At 38.0% G+C, this 26078-nt stretch overlaps 2 protein-coding genes across 2 annotated transcripts in view; one reads left to right on the top strand and one right to left on the bottom strand.

Moving 5' to 3' along the window:
• LOC117812393 (activin receptor type-1B-like) overlaps window positions 1-14847 on the top strand; it is an 18135-nt gene extending 3288 nt beyond the window's left edge. Inside the window, exons 2-9 of the mRNA XM_034683120.1 lie at window positions 2320-2565; window positions 3607-3873; window positions 3980-4210; window positions 4366-4533; window positions 7786-7942; window positions 8152-8276; window positions 8397-8527; window positions 12228-14847. Coding sequence (XP_034539011.1) covers window positions 2320-2565; window positions 3607-3873; window positions 3980-4210; window positions 4366-4533; window positions 7786-7942; window positions 8152-8276; window positions 8397-8527; window positions 12228-12353 — 1451 coding nt within the window. The 3' untranslated portion in view covers window positions 12354-14847. The remainder of the gene's footprint in view (window positions 1-2319; window positions 2566-3606; window positions 3874-3979; window positions 4211-4365; window positions 4534-7785; window positions 7943-8151; window positions 8277-8396; window positions 8528-12227) is intronic.
• A 668-nt stretch (window positions 14848-15515) lies between these two features.
• On the bottom strand, window positions 15516-24109 carry LOC117812401 (5'-AMP-activated protein kinase subunit gamma-1-like). Its single transcript, XM_034683133.1, has 13 exons — window positions 23938-24109; window positions 21976-22027; window positions 21794-21894; window positions 21625-21706; window positions 21487-21545; window positions 21350-21395; window positions 21199-21253; window positions 20612-20738; window positions 20214-20379; window positions 20070-20107; window positions 17709-17855; window positions 17362-17461; window positions 15516-17218 (listed from the first exon to the last, which is right to left on the bottom strand). The coding sequence occupies exons 1-13, from the start codon at window positions 23944-23946 to the stop codon at window positions 17208-17210; spliced, it is 993 nt and encodes a 330-aa protein (XP_034539024.1). The 5' UTR covers window positions 23947-24109; the 3' UTR covers window positions 15516-17207.
• Window positions 24110-26078: the final 1969 nt, after the last annotated feature.

Here is a 26078-nt window from a genome sequence, read left to right as displayed (position 1 = left end):
TCTCCTCAGTTATCAATGTGATATTTTGAAAATTCATTTCAAATCAATTAAAATTTAGGATAAGCATTTTGGATTAAAACCAGCACTAGCAGATACATTTCTCGGGTTGCACATAACAAGTAATTTTATGTTATAATATGAGTGGCTGATTATCTTCTCAATCTTATTTCATACATCAAAAAGATTCTGGAAAAGTGTAATTCAAACCACTCTTTCAGCTCAAAGGCATTAGGTTTCCACTGAAGAGGTACTCTTTCTTGCAAAGCTGTAAACTAAATTCTACAAAGGTTTTTCTGTAATGATTGAAAGGATCACTTGGGTACTGATTAAATGAGGTTAGAAATGTGAGAATACTCCCTTATTCTTTCTTCCATCAGTTCATGCTCTTAAAAAAGTGCTTTGGAACAATTTTTGTGACACTGCTCATGCATCTCATCCCCCCACACAGCACTTTATTGTACAGAATGACAGACATAACTAATGTCTACCTTATTATATTCAAAACATGTAACATGACGTCAGTGTTTGGAATGTAAGACAGTTCACGATGGCCTCTCAGTCTTGTTGTGTTATGAAAAAGTGCAGAAAAAAGTAGTGGTGCTCAAGCATTATTCCATTAATGATGTCAAAGCAAAAAAATCCTTTGTCATGTGATTTACTTGAAACGCTGAAATGATTGATGAGGTTGAGAAAACAATTTTAAAAGCAAAGACCTGCATCTTAGCTGTATATCTGAAGGGTTGAGGGTTTCTATTTCTTAAACATAATACAGGACTCCTTTAGGGTTTGTCAACATGGATTGTACTTGTGGGGCATTGATAGCCATGGAAATTCTGAAATGTAATTTTTCAACTTTAGTCAGCATCTATCTTCCTTATTTCCTCTCTGGAAGTTTATCTTCTTCTATCTGACCATCAGCATCTGGCAAGTAGGTGTTGTTATTGTGTGAGTCAACACCACAAAATATGTTGTAATGGGTTCCCTCTGAATTTCCCCTGTTTGACGCATATGACAAAAAAGTCCAGTTGCCTGTGTGTCAGTTTTTGTGAACAAACACATCCAGCACTGAAGCCCTGGAAGGCTCATTTTATATGGAGAATTCACCTTGGGCTTCGTCAGAGTAACAGAAATTTCACATCATGTCTGTGCCTTCATAGCATTACTTAATTTCACTAAGGAAGTATTAATCTTTTAAATAACAGTTAGGGCTGCTCAGTTAATCTCTCCTCCCACATACTTTCACATAATAACTCCACCCGTCCTCCTTAAGGCCTGCCACCCGGGCACACCCCACCTCAGCCAGCCTCTTACACTTCCTCTTTTTCATGACCATGGTAACACCATGGTCTGCCTGTCTGTCCATTATATCTCTGAAGACATCACATATCTGAAAATTTCACTTTAATATTAGTGAAAAATGTTTACTCTCTAACCTTGTCAGGTAGCTGCTTCACACAGAAATCCCTAAAACTAATTTAATAATACAGCCTTCACATTTAACTGTTCAAAAAATGACCAAAACTATATATTACTGATTATTCTCGTTGATGTTTTAACATAAGGGTATATTGCACAATGCTGGGAATTCAAAGTTGGAAACTTTCCATGGGAATTAACAGGAATTCAAGGGAATGAAAGGGAATAAACCAGGAATTTACTAAATTGAAGGTTGGCTCTTAAAAGGGAACTTAGATAAGGTTGGGGAAAATATATTTTAACACAATCCTGACTGAAACAACCAGATTTCATGCAAGTACAGTTGAATATCTATGCTATTCCTCACTCACATGCACATAGCACACTGCTTACTGCACGGCTATGGAGACCACGTCCCCCCCATGCACTTTTTATTTGCATGTTGAATGGGACTTATTTGGAGGGAGGGGCTCTTTTCATTTAACATTTTGAATGGGACTTTGTTGGGATTGCATTTTTGTTAATTTTTGAATGGGTTGGGTCAGGGGGATGAGTAATATTTAACTCAACATTCATGTTTTTGTTCTTCAATGAAAGAATTGGTTGTTCATTAAAATATGTAACACTTGATAAAGTTCTACTTACAAATAAATCTGTTTTAATTGTATTATTTTGGACGTCTGCAAATATTTATGCTTGGATATGATACCTTTCCATTAATTTACCCTCAATTCCCATAATTTCCAATTTATAATATTTCCAAATTCCTCAGCTTAACTTCCCATGGAAATGTATCAGAAACTTTCCCCCCCTTTGAAACCCTAACTGTTACTGCCTTCAACAGCACATGATGAGAAGAAAATAACGTATGTTGTTTCACACTGTGTCGCTCCGTCCCCTCAGCTCTTTGGTGTAACTGCACTACGGCCCAGTGTGAGAAGACCAGCTCCCGATGTGAGACTGATGGAGCCTGCATGGCCTCCACCTCCTTCATTGATGGTCAAGAGCAGCACATCCGCATCTGCATCACACGAGATAAACTCGTGCCCCCTGGACAGCCATTCTACTGCCTGGGTGCAGAGGGTCTGCTCAACATCCACTGCTGCTACACTGACTACTGCAACAGCATTGACCTTCAAGTACCATCAGGTGAGGAATGTAGCACAGAAAAATACACTGTTTCTAGTTCTATTCAGTGTTGTTAAAACTCTGTCTACTTTGCAAGGCTTGTTTGATTTTGTATAACAGAAAATAATGTTTGTCTGTAGTATATCTTAAAGAAAATACATGATCCTTAAAAGCATGTTTTTAACTGGTGTATGCACCTTACACTCCCAGGCAACAGAATCTGCATTTGTACACCTAGTATATCAGAGTGGGGGCTTTAGTAATGGTATCTGAAGCCTCTCAGCGCCTGTGAAATGTTTCTGCCACACTTTAATGACTCATGGTTCCTGAGAAGTTTCCTGTGGTGTTTTGTACTGTGTCCTCAAATCTTTTTAGAGAAGAATGTAAGCTTGGAAACAATTTTGACAGGAAGTTGTGGTCAGTATCCATCAGCACCGTGAACTGAAAATACACACACGTTTACATAAAGCCTTTAACCAAAAGACTTGGCAAAGACCTGAAATATAAATGATAAATGATATTGTAATGCAAAGTTGTTCTGCTTGGGTGAATGTCCTCTTCTAAACTGTGAACTGTGCAACACCAGGAATCATGGGTGTAAAAGAATTCATGTTTTAAATGTTTCATCATCCTGAAAGATTATGGAACCAGCTGAAGGAGTTTGTAATAAAATATTGTCTTATCAAATCCGTTTAAGCTTGTCTTCCTGCTGAGATTCAAGAAAACAGGCAGGTCTCCAGTGATTGGTTAAAGAGCCAAAATCAGTCAGAGGGACTTTTTTCTGATATGAGGCAAATAGGTTTCAGAACTAACTGCAGCATCAAGAAGAAAAGATAAGCTGTCCAAAGAGGAAATGAGATCACCTTTGATATTAAAATATGCAGTCAATGTAATTTCAACATTTATATTGTACATTTGTTTCACAGAGGATCCTTTCAGTTTAGAGAATTAGACATTTTGTGTTTAGTTTCTTCCAGCTTATTGCAACCTTCCTTTAAAAACATGAAGTATTTCATGCCAGAGAATGAAGTCAGTTTAAACTTTTTCTTATTTTCTCTTTAGTAACAACTAAGCCAGGACTTGGGGGAGGCTATGGTCCAGACGGGACATGGGGGCTGGTGGAGCTGGTCGCTGTAATCGCAGGGCCGCTATTCCTGCTGTGCCTCCTGCTGCTGGTGGCTGTGTTCCTGTATCAGTACCACCAGAGGGCCTATAGCCACCGACAGAGGCTGGAGGTGGAGGACCCCTCTTGTGACCACCTCTACCTGGCCAAAGATAGGACCCTGCAGGACCTCATATATGATCTTTCGACGTCTGGTTCAGGATCAGGTCATTGCAGAACACAATAACACTGCTGCAGGCAAGCACTTGGGTTTCTGTTTTAAGTGTTTCTGGCTTCTGCTTATTGTTTTCTGTTCTTGTTTCTTCTGGACAGGTCTCCCTCTGTTTGTGCAGCGGACCGTGGCCAGAACGATTGTCCTCCAGGAGATCATTGGTAAAGGCCGTTTCGGGGAGGTGTGGCGAGGGCGATGGAGGGGAGGTGACGTGGCGGTAAAGATCTTTTCATCCAGAGAGGAGCGCTCCTGGTTCCGTGAGGCTGAAATCTATCAGACCATCATGCTGCGCCATGAAAACATCCTAGGCTTCATCGCCGCTGACAACAAAGGTGCAGACCTGTAACATCACAGCATTTTTTTTGGTCAAAGAATGGACCAATTATTTTAAAACTAAAGGGACCTGTTTTCAGTATACACTCTGTTGTGCACTAACTTATCATTCTGACTCGTCATCATCATCTGTGTATTTCCATCTTTTGTCCAGACAACGGTACATGGACCCAGCTGTGGTTGGTGTCAGACTACCATGAGTACGGCTCCCTGTTTGACTACCTGAACCGCTACTCTGTCACTACTGAAGGAATGATCAAACTGGCGTTGTCAGCTGCCAGCGGCCTTGCACATCTGCACATGGAGATTCTTGGAACACAAGGTAGTGTTTACATAAAAACACTTATTTTTTGGGGGAACTCTATTTATTTTTTTCATTAAAGATGGAAAAAACACAACACAGAACATTCCTTGACAGCATCACAGAAAATGTATGACAGTGTGAGGAAAAAGAAAAAAAACAAAGAGAGAGAAAACACATTGGGGCCTAGAAAGCTGAATAAAACTAATGAGTAAGTAAGTACACTTTCACAGACATAGTCACAAAGTGCTTTACAGAGAATCAGAGAAAGCAGACAAAATGACATCAAATTACGATGGAGGGTCGAAAGCCATAACAAACAAATGAGACTTAAGCTGCTTTTTAAAAGTCTCAGTCGAGTCAGCACAGAGCACTTGGGGCCGAAGACTGTTCCAGAGAGATGGAGCCACATGCTCAAAGGCACGGTCACCCTTGGTTTTAAGCCTGACACGAGGCACAGCAAGCAGACCCTGATCTGAGGATCTGAGGGGTCTACTGGGGATGTAAGGGTGGAGCAGGCCTGAGATATAAGAAGGTGCTTGATGATGGATTGCTTTGTATGTTAATATGAGGATCTTAAACTGTATTCTGAATTTGATTGGTAGCCAGTGTAAGGAGAATAAGATGGGAGTGATGTGGGATGCTTTACCAGACCTGGTTAACAGTCTTGCGGCAGTGGTTTGAGTGAAAAATAATTAAGTAAGTGGATAGTTAAGACTATCAGCGCAGTGCACAGTTCCCTTTAGTTAAAGAGATATGTTGCTATAGGTAGCCATCTCTTCACAAAGATATCAGACCGTGATTTTAATTGAGCAGTTAAAGCCTCCATTCCATACACCTCCCTCAGCTTCTGTTTCCACTGTACCACTGTAGGTGGCTGTGAATTCATCCATTTTATTGTCACCATTTTCCTAGCAGTCATCAAGAGTAGATGTAACAGGTACTCTTGGTCTCTGGTGTTCTTGTCTTCAAGGGTTAGATCGAAAAGAAACTGGCTTGGGGTGAATAGTAAATCAATTCCCAGAACTTTATCTATCTCAGTCTTTACCCCAAACACATTTGTTTTAGTACAATGTTACAATGTTACAATGTCATTTAGCAGACGCTTTTATCCAAAGCGACGTACATACAAGAACAACACAAGCAAAGATCTAGACAAGAGGAAACAAGATCAGTACGAGTAATAAAGTGCTTCAAGTCCATTTGGGTGCAGGTACTGCCAAGCAGTGTAAAGGCAATACACAAAAGTAAGTAAGGAATTTTTATTTTTTTTATTTTAATTTTCAAAATAAGGAACATCTACAATGAAGCAACCAAACAATTTAAGACCTTCCATTATCTTCATCAACAATTAACATCACCACAATAATGACCAAAGTACCAAGTGCTGGGTCACTCCAGAGCTGAACACAGATTCCCAGAGTAGAGCAAGACAGTGCGAGTCAACTGTAGCTGGAAGACAAGATCTGCCACTGGGGACAACAGTGGAGAACAGTCTAGCTAAGTGCACAGTGCTTCCTAAAGAGCTGGGCCTTAAGCTGTCTTTTGAAAGTAGAGAGGGACTCTGCAGATCGAATGGAGTTGGCCAATTCATTCCACCATTTAGGGGCAACAGAAGAGAAGAGTCGAGCTAGTGATTTTGAGGCCTTGTGTGCTGGAAGCACTAGGTGCTTTTCAGAGGCTGAGCGTAGCGGGCAAGAAGGGCAGTAGACCTGGATGAGGGGTTCCAGGTAAACTGGAGCAGTTTTGGTTACTGCTTTGTAAGTCATGATTAGAGTTTTGTATCTGATCCGAGCTGCAACTGGAAGCCAGTGTAGTGAGATGAGCAGGGGAGTGACATGAGCTGTCTTAGGCTGGTTGAAGACCAGACGTGCTGCTGCGTTCTGGATCATTTGCAGAGGTTTAACTGTGAATGCAGGGAGGCCTGCCAGTAGGTATACTTTTTTTCTTTTTCCTGGCCTCAAAAATGCTTCACCTGAAAAATAAACCAGCTATCATTTTTTATTTGCATGCATGAGCAATGGTATATGTAGCAGAGTTTTTGTGGGAGCTTTTTATTGTTTTTGAATACATTTTGTCACTTAACATTTATTTATTTTTTGCAGTAAAATAAATATGCTGCATAAAAGCTGAAATACTACCTCCTTATAATAATAATAATAATAATAATAATAATAATAATTATTATTATTATTATTATTATTATAGAAATATGTATAATACTACTACTACTACTACTAATAATAATAATAATGATAATAATGATAATAATAATAATAATAATATTAACACTTTTCATAAGGCACCTTTAAAAGGAGGTTTACAAAGTGTTTTGGCAGACAAGCATACATAAATCCAAAGCATAGAAACCCAACAGCAAAAGATCTGAACATTTAACCCAAAAACCCATTTAACCCAAAAATACTGAATTGTTAAATTCAAAGAATAAAATGAAACTGTTTTAAATGAGAAATGTATTGTAGTGGAAGTCAAAGTTTCCCTTTTTTTTTTTAAACACATTCCTCATGTTTCCTCCTCCACCCACTGACTGGAACAAAGCCTCCTATTACTAAAACTGTTTTTCCCCACATTTTGCAATGCATGGATCAAAAGACAAATATGTGGCAAGAGTGTGCATGACATAATAACATTTTATTCACAAAAAAACACTGTTAAATGATCATAAAATGATTGTTACATTCTCAATAATCCCAAACTCTGTTGATTTTGGAAAGAGAACCAAAACCAGAATTATAATACAAAAAATAAGGATTTTTGTTTTTTGAAAATGTTGTTTACTATGACAAGAAAGTACTACGGGTACCTGGTATTTAATTCTTAATGCAATGGCTGAATGTTTTTCAATCTTTCTACTTACTATATTAGGTAAAAAGTCTTAGACAAAGGAAATTATTTTATCTCTCATGTTTTGTATTTTTTTTTACCTAATTTACTGAACTGTTGAATGGTAATGTACAGCACATGGCAGTATGAGATTATGACATGATATATAATGTACTTGCTGTCTTTAAAAGCAGCTCACTTCATATCATCTGCTTTGGTACCGGTCCTGGAAAATGAAACAGGCATTGAAAACATTTTGTTTCACAAGTGGAGGAGTGTTTTCTATTTTTATCAACCAAACCGACTCCAAAAGGAAACTTGCATAACTTGTTGGAATTTCCAGAAAACAAACAAGTTTATTGTTGACATATTCAAAAAACTTGAAGACAAGCATTCATGTGCATGTCATGCTCATTTTTGTTTTCCCAGGAAAGCCAGGCATTGCTCACAGAGACCTGAAGTCCAAGAACATCCTTGTGAAGAAGAACTGTACCTGTGCCATCGCTGACCTGGGATTGGCCGTACGTCACGACTCTGCCTCTGACACCATCGACATTGCACCCAATCAAAGAGTCGGCACGAAGAGGTCTGTATCCACGTACACACCTGCTGTCTCTGACTGTTCACTGGAGACCCATGTTGATGCACAGTGTGAACATTGATCTGTAAAGCTGATCACTAAAAACCAAATGTTGATGTCTGAACTGGGCCTCTCACAGATATGTTTGACACATATCCCAGAATACCCTCTATATTTACATATTTAAAAACTGGGATTGTTTTCCTGTCTCACAGGTACATGGCTCCAGAGGTTCTGGATGAGACCATCAACATGAGACACTTTGACTCCTTTAAATGTGCTGATATCTATGCCCTGGGGCTGGTCTACTGGGAGATTGCACGCCGCTGCAACAGTGGAGGTCAGAGTCTTTTGTTTCCACTCTGGATATTCAAACTGTGTTCTTTGTTTTTCTGTTCAGTATTTACAGCTGAGATCCCAGCATTGCTGATCTGACCTCTACATTGTTTCACGTTATCAGGTATCCATGAAGAGTACCAGCTGCCCTACTATGACCTGGTGCCCTCTGATCCCTCCATAGAGGAGATGAGAAAGGTGGTGTGTGACCAAAAGCTACGACCCAACATCCCAAACTGGTGGCAGAGCTACGAGGTATGACAGTGATTAATTTGAACTAAATTAAGCTCTTCTCACACACCAGTCCCCATATTCATTAACATCCTGAGAATCCTCTCAGAGAGCTCCTAACTTAGCTTAAATACTTTAAGCAAGGACTCCTAGCCTATGGAGGATTTAGGGATATTGTATGGGGCAAAGTAATGTTTCTGGTTATTAGTGACTGTTTCTAGATTTATTTAGCATTAGTATAATTAAGAAACTGTTGTGGTAAAGAATGTAGAAAAATATAATTAGGTTTGGTTGTTAAACACACTATTTTATTTATTTTTTTTAATGAGAAGACACTGTCTCTTTAATATAGGTTTGTATGTGGCACAGTCAGTGGGAGGAGTCAGTGGAAGCTAGACTGGTTTGGAGTCGCACGTTTTTTTAGCGTCTCTCTAGAGTTTTGTTTATTATTGTGGCATCTTGCATCATCTGCTAAACATTTGGATTTGTGACGCTGATGGAACATCGAAATAAAGTGGATTTAGTTTAAACAACATTCAACAGCTCACGAGTGGATGATTGCTCTGGATGCAATAGGGAGACATGTGTAAGCCAGGACTCCAGCTAGCAATGCAGTTTTGTCAGCTACAGATATTGAGAGGAGGCGTGGTTGACCGTGTTTCTAGGTATGATGATTGATTCAAAAGCTGCAATTGGTTGATGCACAAAAATGGTAAAAATGTAGAAAAAGGTTCTCAGTGATAACAGGCATAGAAGAACAGTGGTGATATAATCTGATCAGATTTTGTCTTTCATGTAATGAATATCTTTGTTGAATAAATTCTAAACCATACTTTAAAAGTATACAACCTTAAAAAGGATAGGAAACACATGCCTACTTGCTCAGTAGTAGGGGAGAACGGGGTTGGTTGTCACACTTTTTACTGTTTTGATGATTGCTCATCATCAAAACATCTTTCAAAAGTCATTCCTACATTAAATTGAAACTTAAGGTGTTGGCTTGAAATATGTATCCCTCTCATTTTCCAACTCATTGTAACAAAGAGGCAAATAACTATCAAAGACACTCTGACACATTGTGACAACCAACCCCATCACGGGGATGGTTGTCACACACTATGGGGTTAGTTGTCACACACTATGGGGTTGGTTGTCACACACTATGGGGTTGGTTGTCACACACTATGGGGTTGGTTGTCACACACTATGGGGTTAGTTGTCACACACTATGGGGTTGGTTGTCACACACTATGGGGTTGGTTGTCACACACTATGGGGTTAGTTGTCACACACTATGGGGTTGGTTGTCACACACTATGGGGTTGGTTGTCACAATGGTATTTTAATGGGAAAAATCTTTTAAAAAGGCAAGAAGGCAGAACTAAATTTGAAAGTTTAATTGCACTGACAAGTGATAGGCCTACATAACTTAATGCATTTTAACATAAAATAATCAAGGAACATGAACAGGAAACACATCTTTAGGCCAGCCTATATAACAACATAAAGAACAAAACAAATAGGCCGAACAATAATGGCCGACTCAACTAGGCTACATGCAGTCACTGTCACTGAGTTACAGTGATGGTAAATGTAGGGTGTGCGCACTCCAACATGTGACAACCAACTCCAAAGAGAACGTGACGACCAACCCCAACTAGAATTTTTTGCTAGCATCAAGGCTAACAACCATCTAACAAGTAGTTAGCTAGCTAATAAAAATCTAAACTATAGCTTTCCCCTCACACTTTGTAAGGGTAACACTTGTGTTGTTATAAACCCATCGTTTAAAAGCCTAGAAGAAAAATACTGAGGAGCTGAATATTTACAATTTGACATGAAAAACACAAAAAGTCCTCTCACCTCAAGTTCAGCTGTCTTACTCAAGAGAAGACAAAGTAGGTGAGCTCTGATCCTAATTCTGGAAATGTCCATACCCCAATTTGAGAGACAGTGCCCTCTGGTGGCGATATATAACGAGTGTGCCAACCAACCCGTGTGACAACCAACCCTGTTCTCCCCTATTTTTACGTGTTGAAAGTAAAAACTGTGTTTCCCATTTCATCATCTTAATGCAGTGCTGACTGTTTAGTGCAGCTTGTTGCTGCCCATGATATTCTGTTACAATGTTACAATGTCATTTAGCAGACGCTTTTATCCAAAGCGACGTACATACGAGAACAAGAACAATACAAGCAAAGATCTAGACAAGAGGAAACAAGCTCAGTACGAGTAACAAAGGGCTTCACGTCCATTTGGATGCTGGTACTGCCAAGCAGTGTAAAGGCAATGCACAAAAGTATATTCTGCCCTCTCTTAGCTCTGTTACATCATTAATAACAAGCCTCCCGAAGCGAGGCTCACCTTTCAAGAGAACCACATTGCGAGTGAAACCCTAGCATTTTCCTGTTGCGTCATATCTTGATGTTGCAATGACTTTCCTTTCTGGCAATATTGATTTGTTGCACTGTTTTGTAGATGTGAGTGCAAACATGATCACTGAACAATCCAATCATAGATAGCATTAATTAACTCACTCATTCAGTATTTGAAGAATATTCCTCCATCTCAACATCTTGATGCTATTTTCTCCTCTGCTTGAGAAACTTAAAGGCACTATGAGGAGTTTTTCACCAGCTGAGAAATAGACTGAAACCAACACTGATGCCTCTTTATGACCTTCAAAAGCAAACAAAACCATAAACAACAACACTGATACCTTCTCTGTTGTCATGTTTAATGCCTTAAACCACTCAGAGGGGGTAGGTGTCAGACCACATGATTGACATTTGGCTTTAGAAACATCCTTTTTCGTCTGTTTTCATGGCAAATAAATACATTGAGTGATAAATCCGTCTGTTAAAAGACAACAGGGTGAGGTTTTTGTTGAAAACACTACTTTTGTATGTACAGAACAAGAGATAAGAGGTATCACTTTGTCCACAATGGGGTGCCAAAATGTATATAAATCAAAAGTTCCTCACAGCAGCTTTAAAAGCCTCTTAAAATTCCTCCTTCACTTTTTATCAGGATCTAGTCATAACTTTAAGGGGAAATATTAAGAAAAAATCATGATTCTACAAATTTTCTTAGAATTTTGTCACAAGGAGCAACTCTTTGTATTTGGAGGCTTTGGGAATATGTCCACAGAAGCTTGATTCCAATTTATTTCAACACTGGTCCTATTGTGGACTTTTGGGCTTTTCCTTATCTGTAATCATGATGTAACATTACTGGTAGTTTTAGATAATTAAAAACTGTCTCAATTAGATTGTTTGTCCATCCTCAAAAACACAGACAATTTTATTTTTCAGTGCAGCAAAAAAAAAAAGAGCACTCTTTTTCAGATTATTTTTAAGATTTTTGCTTGTATGAAAATGCTAAACTATTGATATTAGCCATAAAAAAATCTGTTGTTGTAGCCAAATTTACAAAATGTAAGATCATCTGACCGGTTATATTTCTTGCCAAGTCAGTCCCAACAAAGTTCCTCAAATGAGTACAATGTTTTAAACAGATGGCCAAAGCTACAAGAATAAAATCACAGATGCAGTAACTCTGAATATTATTTATTTTTTTGTGCATTTTTAAATTATTGATTACATAAAAATGCCACACAGTGCTCATACAGGAACTGGGTCCTATGAAAGAAAAGGTGTTTGATACTTCACCTTAACTAGACTGACTCCTCACCTGCTTGTTTTGTTCCCCCTTGTTGTTCCAGGCTTTGCGGATCATGGGAAAAATCATGAGAGAGTGTTGGTATGCTAACGGGGCTGCCCGCCTGACAGCCCTGCGCATCAAGAAGACCCTGTCCCAGCTCAGCATTCAGGAAGACATTAAAGTGTGAGCTGAGTCAGCAGAGCGCTAAGAAAGAGCATTGACCAACACCCGACTCCAGACTGTAGGACAGTGAGAGCAAGAGGAGCCGGGCTTTCTACAAAGAACGCACAAAGTCAGAGAAGTCGGTGGAGAGTCGCACTTTGTAAAATATTACTTCATAGACACTCCTGCCAGTTTTTTGAAGCCACTTGATTTCTGACAAACCCTACCTCGCTTACCCAGCCAAACTACCAAGAACATCTTTCCTATCTTGTCTCAGCTACTGCTGCCCTTCCTGAACCTTTTTGTCCCTCTCCACACACTATATTAACAAGAACATTTGGATTTTGGGTGTACTTGTATGCAATAGATAGCAGGATATGTAATTAACCTGTCAACATTTTGAAAATCAGTTGCTTTTATTTCATCTCAGTCCGGTCCATCACTGATGCTAAGTAGTGAAAAACTGGATTTGACTCTTTTTATGTTTGAAAGGAGACAAGCTGGGAGATTTCGGGCTATTATTAACTTATGTTATATTTCTGTTATTTAAATAACTACATATAGTTATTGTTTGGGCGTTTTCTGGGGGTCTGGTGCAGGTTTTCAGTGCCACCCGCAGCACACACAGGCATGTCACAAACTGCTTCCTTGAGAATAGTCTATCTGCTACAACTGTAGTGACTGTAGTTGTCAACTGATTGCCATGAAAGCATGTACAGCTTTAGACAGCTTGTTAGAGCAGCATACAGATTTAAAGACACTGGATTATTTAACATGATTTAGCCTTTGGACAAACTGCCTGGAGCCCGTCCATTGAGCTGTTGTAAACCTCAGGTTTTCCTTATGCTTACCAATCAACATTATTTCTTATTTTTTAGTATAGACCTGTCTACTGCAAAAAATTAGGACAAGAAAAGAGTAGGGTGTTTAGAAAAACACCGACTTGATTCTGAATGTTTCGTCCTTGAACTTCTTTGCTGACAGTTGGCTTCACATTGGGACACAAACAGCAGCAGGCTACATGTAGTCTATAAAGATTTGTAGAATCCTTATTTGAATGATGCCACTGACTCTTAATTAGCCCACAGACCACAACCTGCCATGGGAGCGGACGTTGCTCCAATCCCTCGGATAAACTGGTATACAAAACATTTGTCTTTTGTAACAGCCAGTGCGATATACACTGCACATTTAAAATTGAGCTAAAGTGTTTCATTTTTAAACTTTTCTAAAAAAAAAAAGAAAGAAAAAACACTCACTCCAGGAATCTGAATCATTTGTTTTTTCTTGTGTTGTTTTTTTTTTAGTTGTCAAAGCAATCTTCAAAGTGTTGTTTCCCCCTCAGGGTGTGCTCTCCCTGGCCAAGTATGACTACTGCACATAATCTAGCTTTTTAAGGTAATACTTGTAAATATATATATATGACAATACATTTTTGTTTCCTGTTTTAGATAGTTGAATCTTTTATACTGGAGTTTTGGTTGTAGATAAGGAAATCTAAGACTTGTGTCTTGCTGTTTGTAAACAGAATCATGTACCAGTGTACTTTCTGACCTCTGAGGTACAGTTACTGTATTTGTTGGATACATGGCTTATGTTGATATTCTCCTATAGCCCTCTGATTACTAGAGAGCATTATTTAGCTTAACTGGATGTGTACCCCTCCCACCTCTTTTTGTCCATCCTACGATACCTCCTTAATGTGCAAATCATATGTATTGTTTCCTTGAAGCTACCATTGTCAGAAATCACTGTCTACATTTATCAGGAAAAGGTGCACTTTTGTCTTTAGCTGTATGAAAATGTAACAGGTACTGTCTGTGTCTAGTCTTTCCCATGTTATTTATATTTGTATGCTGTGAGTAACTACGAAAGCCTGAAAGGCCACTATGTGCACTACTACTGACCTCACAGCACTAAAACCAAATTGTTCATAGAATCATCTCTGGTCCTCTTGGCCTTGAGTGTTTATTTGAGATCACGCCACTGAAAACAACAATGTTTTTACAAATCATGCCAATCTGTTGCGGAAATAAATGATTCTTAGGAGAAAAAACGTTGAAACTCAGTACCACTGAAATGTCTCCATGTGGTCCCAAAACTGTGTTTGACCAGTACTTGTATTTTAAACCCACTTGTTAACTGCACTGTATTGTTTAAGTCTTGTTTGTAAGAAAGGATAGTCAGCACTTGTTGCTGTCACTTTAGGAAAGACGGGGGAACTTTACTGTTTCATAGAAAATTTTATATTCTTTCAATCAAGGGGTATGTTTGCTTAGTAGTACCTGCTGTATGATACACTAAATACATTGGTTAGAGATGGTTTTTCATACCTTGCACCAAGTATCCATATGAAAGAGTACAAAACAAAGAAATTAGGTTATTATACCAGAGGTTGTGACCACTCCAAAGTCTCTGTTCAGTTCTGGCGAAGACACAACTGCATCCATGTAAAAACCCCTGCAGGACTTCAACCATGTAACTACTACTATAGAGTAATAAATGCAATCGTTTTCCTATGTGGTGTGTATTTGTTGTGTCATATTTTTCACTCCCATACTTGGGCTAGCAAAGATTCAAATTGCATTAAAGCAGCTTTTGTACATATAAAATTATTGTTTTTTTAAACAATGGCTCACAACTATGAAAATGATCATTCGTAATGAAGAACTCAGAAAATCATTTAGCAAGCAACAAGTATTATAGCCACTTTCAGCTCTTAATGTTTGATTTGTAGGTCTCACTCGTAAACTCTTCACTGGATGTCTAATTACGCAACTGTTTGCTTAAAAGTTGGCAATATAGGGGTGCTGGTGGCCTAGCGTTGAAAGCGCCCCATGTATAGAGGCTATAGTCCTTGTCACAGAGGTTGCTGGCTCGACTCCTGGCCAATTTGCTGCATGTCTTCCCCTGCTCTCTACTCCCCACATTTCTTGTCTCTCTTCAACTGTCCTGTCAATAAAGGGAAGCCCAAAAATATAACTTAAAAAAAAAAAAGGTGGCAATATTTATTTCAAGCTGAAGTCCGAAGGTGTTTAAAAGATGTCTCTGATTCCTCAAAGTGGCCAATCAAGTTATTTCTGATTATGTGAGGTCTAATGTTGAAATGTTCCTCCATTAACATTGCTGCTATGCAGATACATATGAAGACGTGTTGTGACAAATCCAGACATTAAACAACTGAAAATAAATTCAAAGAACCTTTATTGCTCATCCTTCAAATCATAACTTTGGTGCAGATTAGTACAAAAAAAACGTGCACTTACACACAGTTGTACACGTTCAATTTCACACATACCAAAACAGGAAATGTGACATGTTCTTGGACATGGTGATATTTATTAACTATGAAGAAGTCCCTCTCAGATGAAGGGTTAATAAACCTATAAGATCTGATATTAAATCCTCACTGTTTGTGACAAACTGCATCATAACACCACAAAGAAAGACTGAAATCAAACAATGAACAATGATATTGTCAAATTGACGAATAATTGTAAAGTGTCAGGACACTTAGGGGGCAGGAGGCTGCAGTATTTAAAGCAATTAAAGCAAGCTCATGTTGGCAAAATTGAAAGTTTGGGTAACAGGCAGAAAAAGGTCTAAATTAAAACATTCAATTCATTAAAAATGTTGCTTTCATCCTAACGACACAAAAAGAAGCAAACACAAAACCCTTAAATATCCAGAGCTTGTGCATTCAGACTGAATGCAGCACATTTAACAATCTTCTACAACAGCAGACTGAACAACGCTGTTTCAGACTTCACAGATGAGGAGGTTTTAGGAGCTTAAAGTGCTCTTCCTGTTTTTTCTACTTTGCTGTTTTCGGCTACACAAAATATAGAAACCCTGAAAGCTTGAATTCTTCACATGCTGGTAACAAGCAAATTGACATAACTGTTAACAAATTGAAATTGCTCAATTTTTCAGCACTGATTCAGATTCATCCAGGAATATTTTTTGATTTTTCACAAGTTTGAACCTGCTTACTGGAAATGTTAGACTGAGGCCAGGCATAGTCTAATGCCTATAAATTACTTTCTAAGTACAACTGACCAACAACACCAACTGGCTATCACCAATGTCTTAAATGTGTAGTGTCTGAATTAAGCTAAATAATTATTACAATAGCCAGCCAGTTTTCTCTTAGTATGTACTTTATGTACAACACATACAGATAAATACTTCAGTAACTACAGGTGTGTATTGCAAGTCACAAAAGTGTGTTTGTTCAGGTAAAAACGATTTACAAAATAGACCCCACCTCTGCATTTCAATGGTGAATAAAATAATTAGAGCCTTATAACATCATGATATGTATATGTACACAGAATAAGGCTCAGACAAATCTCATAACAAGATCGTATGTTGTTTTGACAAAGTTACTACAGCTTTAAAACTACCCACATACACATTATGTGCATCTACGTGTCAGCTAAAACAGGTCAATCAGCTTATCTTTCGCACACAACTGATTATTTAATTAATTTCACCAGGAATACAATTGTAATCAAGCCATAATCAAAGGCCCTCCTCTATGTAGATCAGCATTACAGCTACAAAGGTGAGGACGTTAAAAGGCTACAGCTCCTCTTGTGCTTTTTATATGATTTCTCTTGCGGCTTTGAATTTGGCTCAACATACAGGAGGTTCTGTACGTCTTGTGCTGCTACTTTTATATATTGCTGTGTTGATGAAATTTCAGATTTTTGCAGAGTGCAATGTGGGAATGTAGGACACCTGGTTACAGGAAATAAATGGGAAGACTACCTTGATGAACTGGCATGTTTCCCTTCTAAAATCTCTATTCTGTTTCACCCTTTAGTCTGACCTCCACTTAAGTGTGTGCAGCCTCTCCTTATTCTCAGTCACTTCTTCAAGCTGTGCCTGTGGAGAGAAGAACCAAATGATCACTCCAAGTTTACATTGTTTATATCAAGGAAAATACATTAAAGGTTATAATATCTTTAGACCTATTTCCAACAATTTTATATGCAAGCTCTTGACATTTTTGACACCACAGTGCTTACCCTCATCTCCATCGGTTAGCACTAATGCCTGGAGAATATCCGAAAGGGAGACAATTCCCTTCACTACATCCTGCTCGTCCACCACCACCAGCCTGTGCACCTAAGTGACAAAAGCAACCGTCATTGTTTCTTTTACCTCAACAATAAAGGAATCCTAGGAACCTTGAGAACTTGATGAATGACTAAACACTCAACAGCACTGACAAAACAAGTCAAGACAGAAAATAACAGTTTTTAGTAGTCATAGGAGAAAATTAAAGGACAGTTGCGGGTAAATTTGTAGATTGGGGACACTGAAAAACCAGATGGTTCAAATGTACTGGCACATAATGACATCTGACTCTCACCTCTGCCTCCACCAGTCTGTTGATGATGGCCTCCAGGGTCTCGTGTCTGTTGCAGGTCAGCACTCCCTCGAAGTACTGCGAGCGATGCTGCAATGCTTTGGTCACTGTTAAATCCAGGTTGTTGTACGTCTTCTCTGCTGCCAGGTTCTGTGTAAACACTTCAGGTTATAATGTGTCTTCATCGAATCTAACAACTAAGAAAGGGCTGATACATTCTTCTTCACACCTAATGTAATTCTATAACCTCATATTCATTTCTATTGTGATTAGGGATGCACACGATTAATCGATTATCCATTAATTGATTGTTAAGAAATTACTCAAAACACGCATTTTAGATGTCAATTTTCATTGACATTTTCATCTATCAGGGAAGTGTTTGAAGTTTAAAGCATGTTTGGATGTAAATCAGCTGTTAAAGGTGTTGACAGATCTCCACTTTTTTAAAGAGGATCAATACGCAACTGCTGCCAACACACAACACGAAGGTTCACAACTTTAAACAGGACATTCCAACCTTTAGTTACAAATCCAACAGACTGGTGGGAATTGCTAGTACACTATGTTTGCAGACCAGCAACATCAGAGCCATCTGGGCTTTTCTGAAGCTGGACTAATTATTATTAATAATAATAATAATAATAATAATAATAATAATAATAATAATAATAATAATAATAATAATAATACATTTTATTTATAAAAGCGCTTTAAAAGATTCTCCAAGACACTTTACAAAAAAATAAGTTATACAATAGAAAAGCAAAGGAAAACAAGGCAGCAAAACAAAACAAAACAAACAAAAATCAATCAATTATAGGTTAAAAGCCTTTGTAAATAGGTGGGTTTTGAGTCCAGATTAGAATTTGGTCAGTGAGGGAGAGAATCTGAGGTGTTGGGGGAGAGAGTTCCAGAGGGTGGGGGCAGCGACAGAGAAGGCCCTGTCCCCCCAGGTTCGGTGCTTGGGTTTGGTGAGAGGGGTGAGGAGGTTGGCATTGGTGGAACGGAGGTTGCGGGTGGGATTGTATGGCTGCTGAAGGTCAGTGAGGTAGGAGGGAGCTAGGTTATGGAGGGCTTTGTAGGTGATGAGGAGGATCTTGTACTGTATTCGGGAGGGGATGGGAAGCCAATGGAGGTTCTGGAGGACTGGGGTGATGTGGTCTCTGGAGCGGGAGTGAGTGAGGAGGCGTGCAGCTGAGTTTTGTATGTATTGTAATTTGTTGAGGAGGGTGTTGGGTGAACCGTAGAGGATGCTATTGCAATAATCAAGTCTTGAGGTGATGAAGGCGTGGATGAGAGTTTCAGCGGCAGTGAAGGAAAGGGAGGGGCAGAGACGGGCGATGTTTTTGAGGTGGAAGAAAACAGTATTTGAAATATTGTTCATGTGTTGTTGAAAGTTGAGGGACTGATCCAAAATGATACCAAGGTTACGGATGTGGGTGGATGCTGAAACAGTGGATTTATCAATAGTGAGTGAGAAGTCTGGGCAGGTGGAAGTGAGGGAAACAACCTGATTGCGCTCCCCGCTGACACCTGACCGAATACACACGTTTATTTTTCTCAATAAGAACGAGTAGACAGAAAACTGGACTCTGTGAGTCTGAAGTACTTTTCTGTTTGTAGTCTGAGCCTTCACATTATAAGACTATGTCCGTGGAGAATATTTTCATGAGCCTGATCATTGATAATCAGTGTTAAACATGTACCCGTATTCAATACTGTCAGTTATATGCATTTTGTTGCTGTAGAAAATATAATTTTGGTGGAAAAAACGTATTTGGCATTGTTTTTCACATAAGAATATATATATATATATTTTTTTTTTTTATTGATTAATCAATAATTGATCATTAACATTTCCAAAAATCGATCACGGAAAAAACTTAAATGTATATCCTAATTGTGATAAAAAATTTGATTTTTAAACAACTCAAAAGCAGATAAAGAAAGTTATGGATCATTTGATGGTTAAAGACTTTCATTTATGATTGTATACACTTTCTCATATTCAATAAAAAGCTGAATATTTGTCAACTTTTAATAGTTGGTTGACTATTAATAGCTGGTGTTATTTTTATTATATTTTTATTTTTTTTGTATGCCTTATTCTTATGCCTTGTACAAAGAGAGCACAGTTTACCAAGTCAAATTCCTTGTGTGTTCAAGCATACCTCTCTGACTAAAAAAGCAATGAGAATGCATTATGGCTGACATTGACATTATGAAGGTATAGCATGCACCATTCATTTTCCAACACTTTAAAGTGACTAAACCAAAACCTAATCAGTAGATCAAATGATTAAAACTAGGTGCAGCCATACTACTGTTTGCTAATAAACAAAGTGATGGATTACAACTTACTATGACGTCAAATTTTGAGTAGATATCCACCACTCGCCCTGCAACAGAAAGGCAGTATATGAGCACACAAACAAACAAAAATCAACAGGTCTCTGATCATTAATGTCAAATCTGAAAGCACAAAATTCTTTCAATCCCACATACCTTTGTCATCCACAACCGGGAGCGCTGACACTCGCTGCTCAACAAAAATACCCAGCGCCGTGTACAACGGTGTGTCTGTACGGACCACTGCTATCTTGTTGAATGTGCCAATGTTCAGTTCCTCTAAGGTTTGACTCAAGAATGAGGGTTTGGGCATCTCTGCTATCTGAACACAGTAACAAGAGATAGTGCATTTTTGATACAAACTGTAGGGGAAATTCATATCTCTGTATAATAGTATTAGTGTACTGTTTATCTCACTGTAGCTAGTAGTCTTCACACTGTACTAAGCTTGAGGTGTTATAATCAGACTCAATCCCTGAGAAGTGGATGGCTGATCATGTAAAGTATCTAACAAATAAGAAGTAGTGTTGAGAAAAGAAGCCGGTAGGACTTACAAAAAGCTTCAGGAACTTGAGAATCCTCTTATGTGTGAGAATGTAAAGCGTGTTTCCTGTCAGCGGGTCAATTACGGGCAGTCTGTGGATCTTATTCTTCAGCAGAGAAGATACAGCATCATACAAACTGTGAAAAAGAAAAACACAGGACCACGGTAGTTCAGCCGTAGCAAGTTTAGACATAATGCATCTGAGTCAAAGGAAATATTGCTTACAGATATTCAAAAACATAATTTTACATTAAGGGTATGGCAGATAGTGTTTTTCACTTCTCTCAATCCCTAAATTGTAAAGAAGCTACATGTAATAATAACTTTTTGACAGGTAAAGTGTGATGAAAGCCTCTGTTTGCAGTGATTTGAGTCAAAAGAATATGATTTGGTTTTCAGACACATGTAAGTTTTCAGTGTTTGGACTTCCTGAAAGACATCTGCATAAGATAGACAAACTGTACGGCCACAGGCTAAGTCCTCATATGCCCCCTAGCTGTCTGCTCCAGTACGCAACAACTGTGTATTCAGGGAAATGAAATTTGACACCGCAAAATGCTGTCAGACAGCTTAGCAGGAATAAGAACACACACTCACCTTGCATTTGGCGATATGCTCACCAAGGGCTTGAAAGAGTCTTGTAGGTACAGCTCTGTTATTAAAAAAAATACAGACATCTTAGTTCAAAACCTTAAGACTCCAAGAGTAACAGACTGGAAATAATTCCATTTTCTTTAAACTTTCTCACCTCTCCATGTTTCTATTTTGTGTTCTTCCAACTCATATATCTGAACCTGTAGCAAAGAGAAACAGAGATGGGAATCTTTACAGGGCTCTCAGAAGGAATTCAATCTTGCTTCATAAAGACCTCAGAGACAGTCTCACCAAAGGAGATTTGTAGTACCGATGAAGGATGTTAATAAAGTCTGTGATGGTGAGCATACCTGTGGAGATACATGAGAAGCATCAAGTCTGTGCTCCATTGAATTAATGCAAAGTGTTGTGACTAAAAACGATCCTTACCAACAAAGCACTGCTTCTTACTGTCCCACAGAGGTGCTGCTCTTACCCCATTAGAAACAAGAGCAAAAAAAGCCTTCTTGACCTGGAAGATGAATTATACAATCTTTTGAATGTTAAATACCTTATAAGAACCTTATAAAAAATGTTGAAGTCCAGAGATTATTTTTACCTGTAGGGATGTGTCGAACACAACCAATTTAGAGCTTGTAGGTACAAGGTCATAACACCGATGGGACTTCATAAACCTGGTGTACGCATTGTGCTCTGGGTCTGGATGAAAGGGAGACATGGCGTTTAGTATCTTCCTTCAGTTCACATTTTGATCTTATGGGATTAATACAAGTCTCTTACCCTCTATTAATGAGTCCTTTTTGCCCTCAATATCATCAATGGGTACTGGAATCTGAAATAAAAGGATAAAGATCATGAAAATTAAGTTTGTCTATGCGACCATAAAGGTTTAAATGATCAGTAAGCTGTTTTATTTCTCAGGACCTGCATGACATTATTAATACCCAATTAAAGTAGTTCATTGCTGCCATAGTGGTATGAGTAGAAGCACCGACTTGTCCGCCTAGATACAACACTCAGCATTTATGTTTATCCACTGTTCAAGGTTAACCATTACATTACTTAGATAATTATTGTTAAGATGGTTGGGTTTAAAGAGAGTTTACTGGCAAGTGTAAAGGGTTTGGTATGCTTGCAAAAGTCCATCCCAGACGACCGGATGCCAAGGAGCTTTTACACAAGTCTCACTAAAAATCAGGTCCCTTATTATCATAATAAATATAATAGGTTTTATTTGTCATGCACTTTACATTCTGGACAATTCTCAAAGTGCTACAGGACATATTAAAAAGGTAGTAAGAATAAATACAGGGTTAAAAACAGACAGTAAAATGCAGACACTTGTTGGAAGACACTGTGGTTAAATAAAACAAGTAAAAAGAAGCAGGGAAGGTTAGATAAAACTATGGATAAAACCAGGGAAATAAAAGCTAGGGAAATGCCATATTATGAAGATTATGAAGAACAGCCCTGTATCAAGTATACCTACATATGACTGTTTGTTTACTCTTTAAATATAAACAGGACTCAAAGTTAGCAATGTAAAATATGTCCAGTTTTATCCACTGATATAAATGATTAATTTGATACCACATCTTTAATCCTCCTGTTAAGTTGCGGGTCATTTTAGTCTATTTTAGGTAATATATGAATCAGAATCAGAATCAGAATCAGCTTTATTCGCCAAGTATGCTTGAACACACAAGGAATTTGACTTCAGTAAACTGTGCTCTCTTTGTACAAGGCATAATAGGAATAAGAATAAGAACAACAATAAAAAATAAAATAAAAATATAATAACAATAACCTTAGCTATAAATACAAAGAAACAACAAATAGGCTTGACTAATATGTACAGGCTAAAATAATATGATAAATGAATAAATATATATAAATATATGCCTTCCAAACAAGCTAAATACAGCATAAAAACATGGGCAGCATGTAAAAAAAATCAAAATCAAAATGTAAAACAAACAAAAATCAATGTCATGTAAAACTATTGTATTTATATGTAGGTCTTTCCAATGTACATTTAAAACAGTTTTAACATTAATTTAAATGAAAAAGGAGTGAGTCATCCTCATTGAACCATGATCTGTGAGAATTAAAGAACACTACTGGTCTAAATCTTGATTTAAATGGTTAGTAATGGAGTTAATAATGAGATTTAAAAAGACATGTATTAGGTTTTCTTGACACTTTTGGATAATTGAATGCCCAGGGTCAAATTGACCCAGGAATATTATTGCTGTTCCAGAGAAACGATCATAACAGGAGAGTTAATTCAACAATAAACTGTTTACAAAGTGACAGACAGTGTTGCCTCAACTCCAGTAAACATTAAATACAATGTGAAAACGCTACTGAACCATATTAATTACATTAGCCTAGTATTAGCGATAAGCTAGCTAGCGTCACAGTCTGTTGTTGACGTGAACCAGTGAGTGGAGGTGACTTTCCATTACAGTCCTCTCAGTTATCCCCATGGGACACTACACAGCACCGTTTCTTGTATGAGTAATGATTGCATTCTAATACTAGGTCGGAAACTTCAGTGTCATGTGCCGGGGACAGAGTATTTGTCTTCCTTGTGCTGAAGAACAAATGAGCTTTTCCTCATAGTTAGCTAGCCGTTAGCATGCTTCAGAAAGTCTTCTAGTTCAAGCAGACTTATGTTGAGAAGGTTCCTCTTCGGCAGGTGAGGAATAAAAACAAGATAAACATGTCTGGGTAACTTACACACTCCATGGTCCATCCGCCGTGTCGCCTGCCTGTAGTTTGTGATGTGAACACCCCGGGATCTTGCAGGTCTTCCGCCACAACTTACATTAGGCAACTTGAATGGCCATACAGGAGTTACCGTAGTGCACGTAGTGTTGTCGCACCACAGTCTCATCATCACTGGCATAGACTGCAGGTTAACCTAACCCGACGCCATAGCACTTCATAATATACATTAATCAGAGTTCCCATGCATCCTGGAAAACCTGGAAAACAGTTGACTAGTTTTCCAATACTGGAAAACACCTGGGAAATGGGAAAAAAAAGTAAAATGTCCTGGAAAATCATGTACTGTCCTGGAAAATTATTCCAACATGACTAAACTATGATAAAGCAGGTATATTTTGAGTTTGAGTTGAGTTGAGAAACATTTGCGCCCATCTTTGTCATTAAGTTCTCCTCTGATTATTAATATTATTATTTATTTATTTCAGTAAGGCAGCTTCCAGATTCCTTTGCTGGCTCTTTTGTTTTGTTTTTTTACTTAGCTAATTATATGTTTTTTGAGAAAAGAGAAACCTGAGATGAGAGTTGCCCATCATTAAAGTGCTGTACATCTGTGGTTGCATTATTCTTTTTTTTTAAATTTGCATATCTAACAAACTTGCACATTCCAGATTTATTTTTTTACAAAAACACTTAGAATTCACAAGTGGCACAAGCAGGATTACAAATCCCAAAGTGTAGGTCCCTCAGTTGTTTCATGACACACCAGCTCATTGGTACAACAGCAACAGATGACCAGGCACCCAATGCCGATATGAAGCCACACTCCTTCCGGCACAAGGGATATTTGGGCAAGTGAGGTGTTGCATCATTCTATAACCAATTTGCCATAATTGTTAAGCATGTAAGAGATGATTTCATAGATAGCCATAGACTGCACGTCTTTCAATGTAGACTTCCACTGACAGGAACATATTGAACTATTTAGGAACTAAATTAGGAACTAAATTTAGACTGTCATACCATCTTGATCATCACTGGAAATGTCCTGGAAAATGATCTCTGGAAAAGAGTGGGAACCCTGATTAATATATACCTTAACACCGTTTGTGTGCATTTGTACGGTGGCCCTGAAGGACAAAACACATTTACAAAAAGATGTAACACTTTTACAAAGTTGGAGAAAAATATATAAAAGAACAAAAGAACAGGCATTTTTCTCTTTTCAATATATGTAGCAGATTTGAAAACAAACAAACAAAAGCCATTTTCCATTAAGAATATAACAATAAAATTGTTTTTGTGTTGTTTTCATATTATAGATTTTTATATTCCTTGATAAACACGAAGAATCCAATCTATGTTAATCCAAAATGCAAAACTGCGGGGATGTCTGTATAATTACAAGGTGAAGTTGGGTTAAGTTAGATAGATCAAGTTATTGATCTGAGAAGGTCGAATCTGTGAATATCTTTCTAACTTTACCCAACTTCACCTTGTAATCATACAGATATCCCCCCATTTTTGCATTTTGGATTAACATAGATTGGATTCTTGGTGTTTATCAGGGAATATGAAAGTCCATAATAAGAAAACAACACAAAATCCATTTTTAATGCTATATTTGAATGGAAAACGGCTTTTGTTTGTTTGTTTGTTTTAAAATCTGCTACATATATTGAAAATATATATAAATTGAAAAATGTTTTTCTTTTGTTTTCCAATTTGCGTTTCAGAATTGGAAATAGAATGAACGGAAGGTACACAGACACTTTTACCAAGAACAAAACTAATTTACAATTAAGAAAACAAATTTGCAAAATCAGAAAAAACCCTTTTACAAGCGGTGAGACAATTTTACAAACGGCGGAACACTTTTGCCATTTCTGAGACATTTTTTGTTTTTGTTTAAAGTTATATTTTTGGCTTTTTGCCTTTATTGTATGGGACAGCTGAAGAGAGACAGGAAATGTGGGGACTAGAGAACGGGGGAAGACATACAGGAAATGGTCAACCGGCCAGGAATCGAACCAGAGACCCCTGCGACGAGGACTATAGCCTGTGTATGTGGGTGCTTAGACCTTTAGGCCACCAGCGCTCCTCTGAAACAAGCTTACATTTATTTTTAACACAAAGGGAATGTACCAAATACT

The sequence above is a fragment of the Notolabrus celidotus genome, chromosome 1, assembly GCF_009762535.1.
Source record: "Notolabrus celidotus isolate fNotCel1 chromosome 1, fNotCel1.pri, whole genome shotgun sequence".
Classification (NCBI taxonomy): Eukaryota; Metazoa; Chordata; class Actinopteri; order Labriformes; family Labridae; genus Notolabrus; species Notolabrus celidotus.
This window is presented reverse-complemented; position numbering and strand designations above follow the sequence as displayed.

Excerpts from the sequence above, each read along its gene's own strand:
- LOC117812401 (XM_034683133.1), bottom strand. Across the intron at positions 20,739-21,198 it reads AGCATATCGCCAAATGCAAG|TTTGTATGATGCTGTATCTT; the intron begins GTGAGTGTGTGT and ends TCTTTTTCACAG. Across the intron at positions 20,380-20,611 it reads TCAAGTTCCTGAAGCTTTTT|ATAGCAGAGATGCCCAAACC; the intron begins GTAAGTCCTACC and ends TACTGTGTTCAG.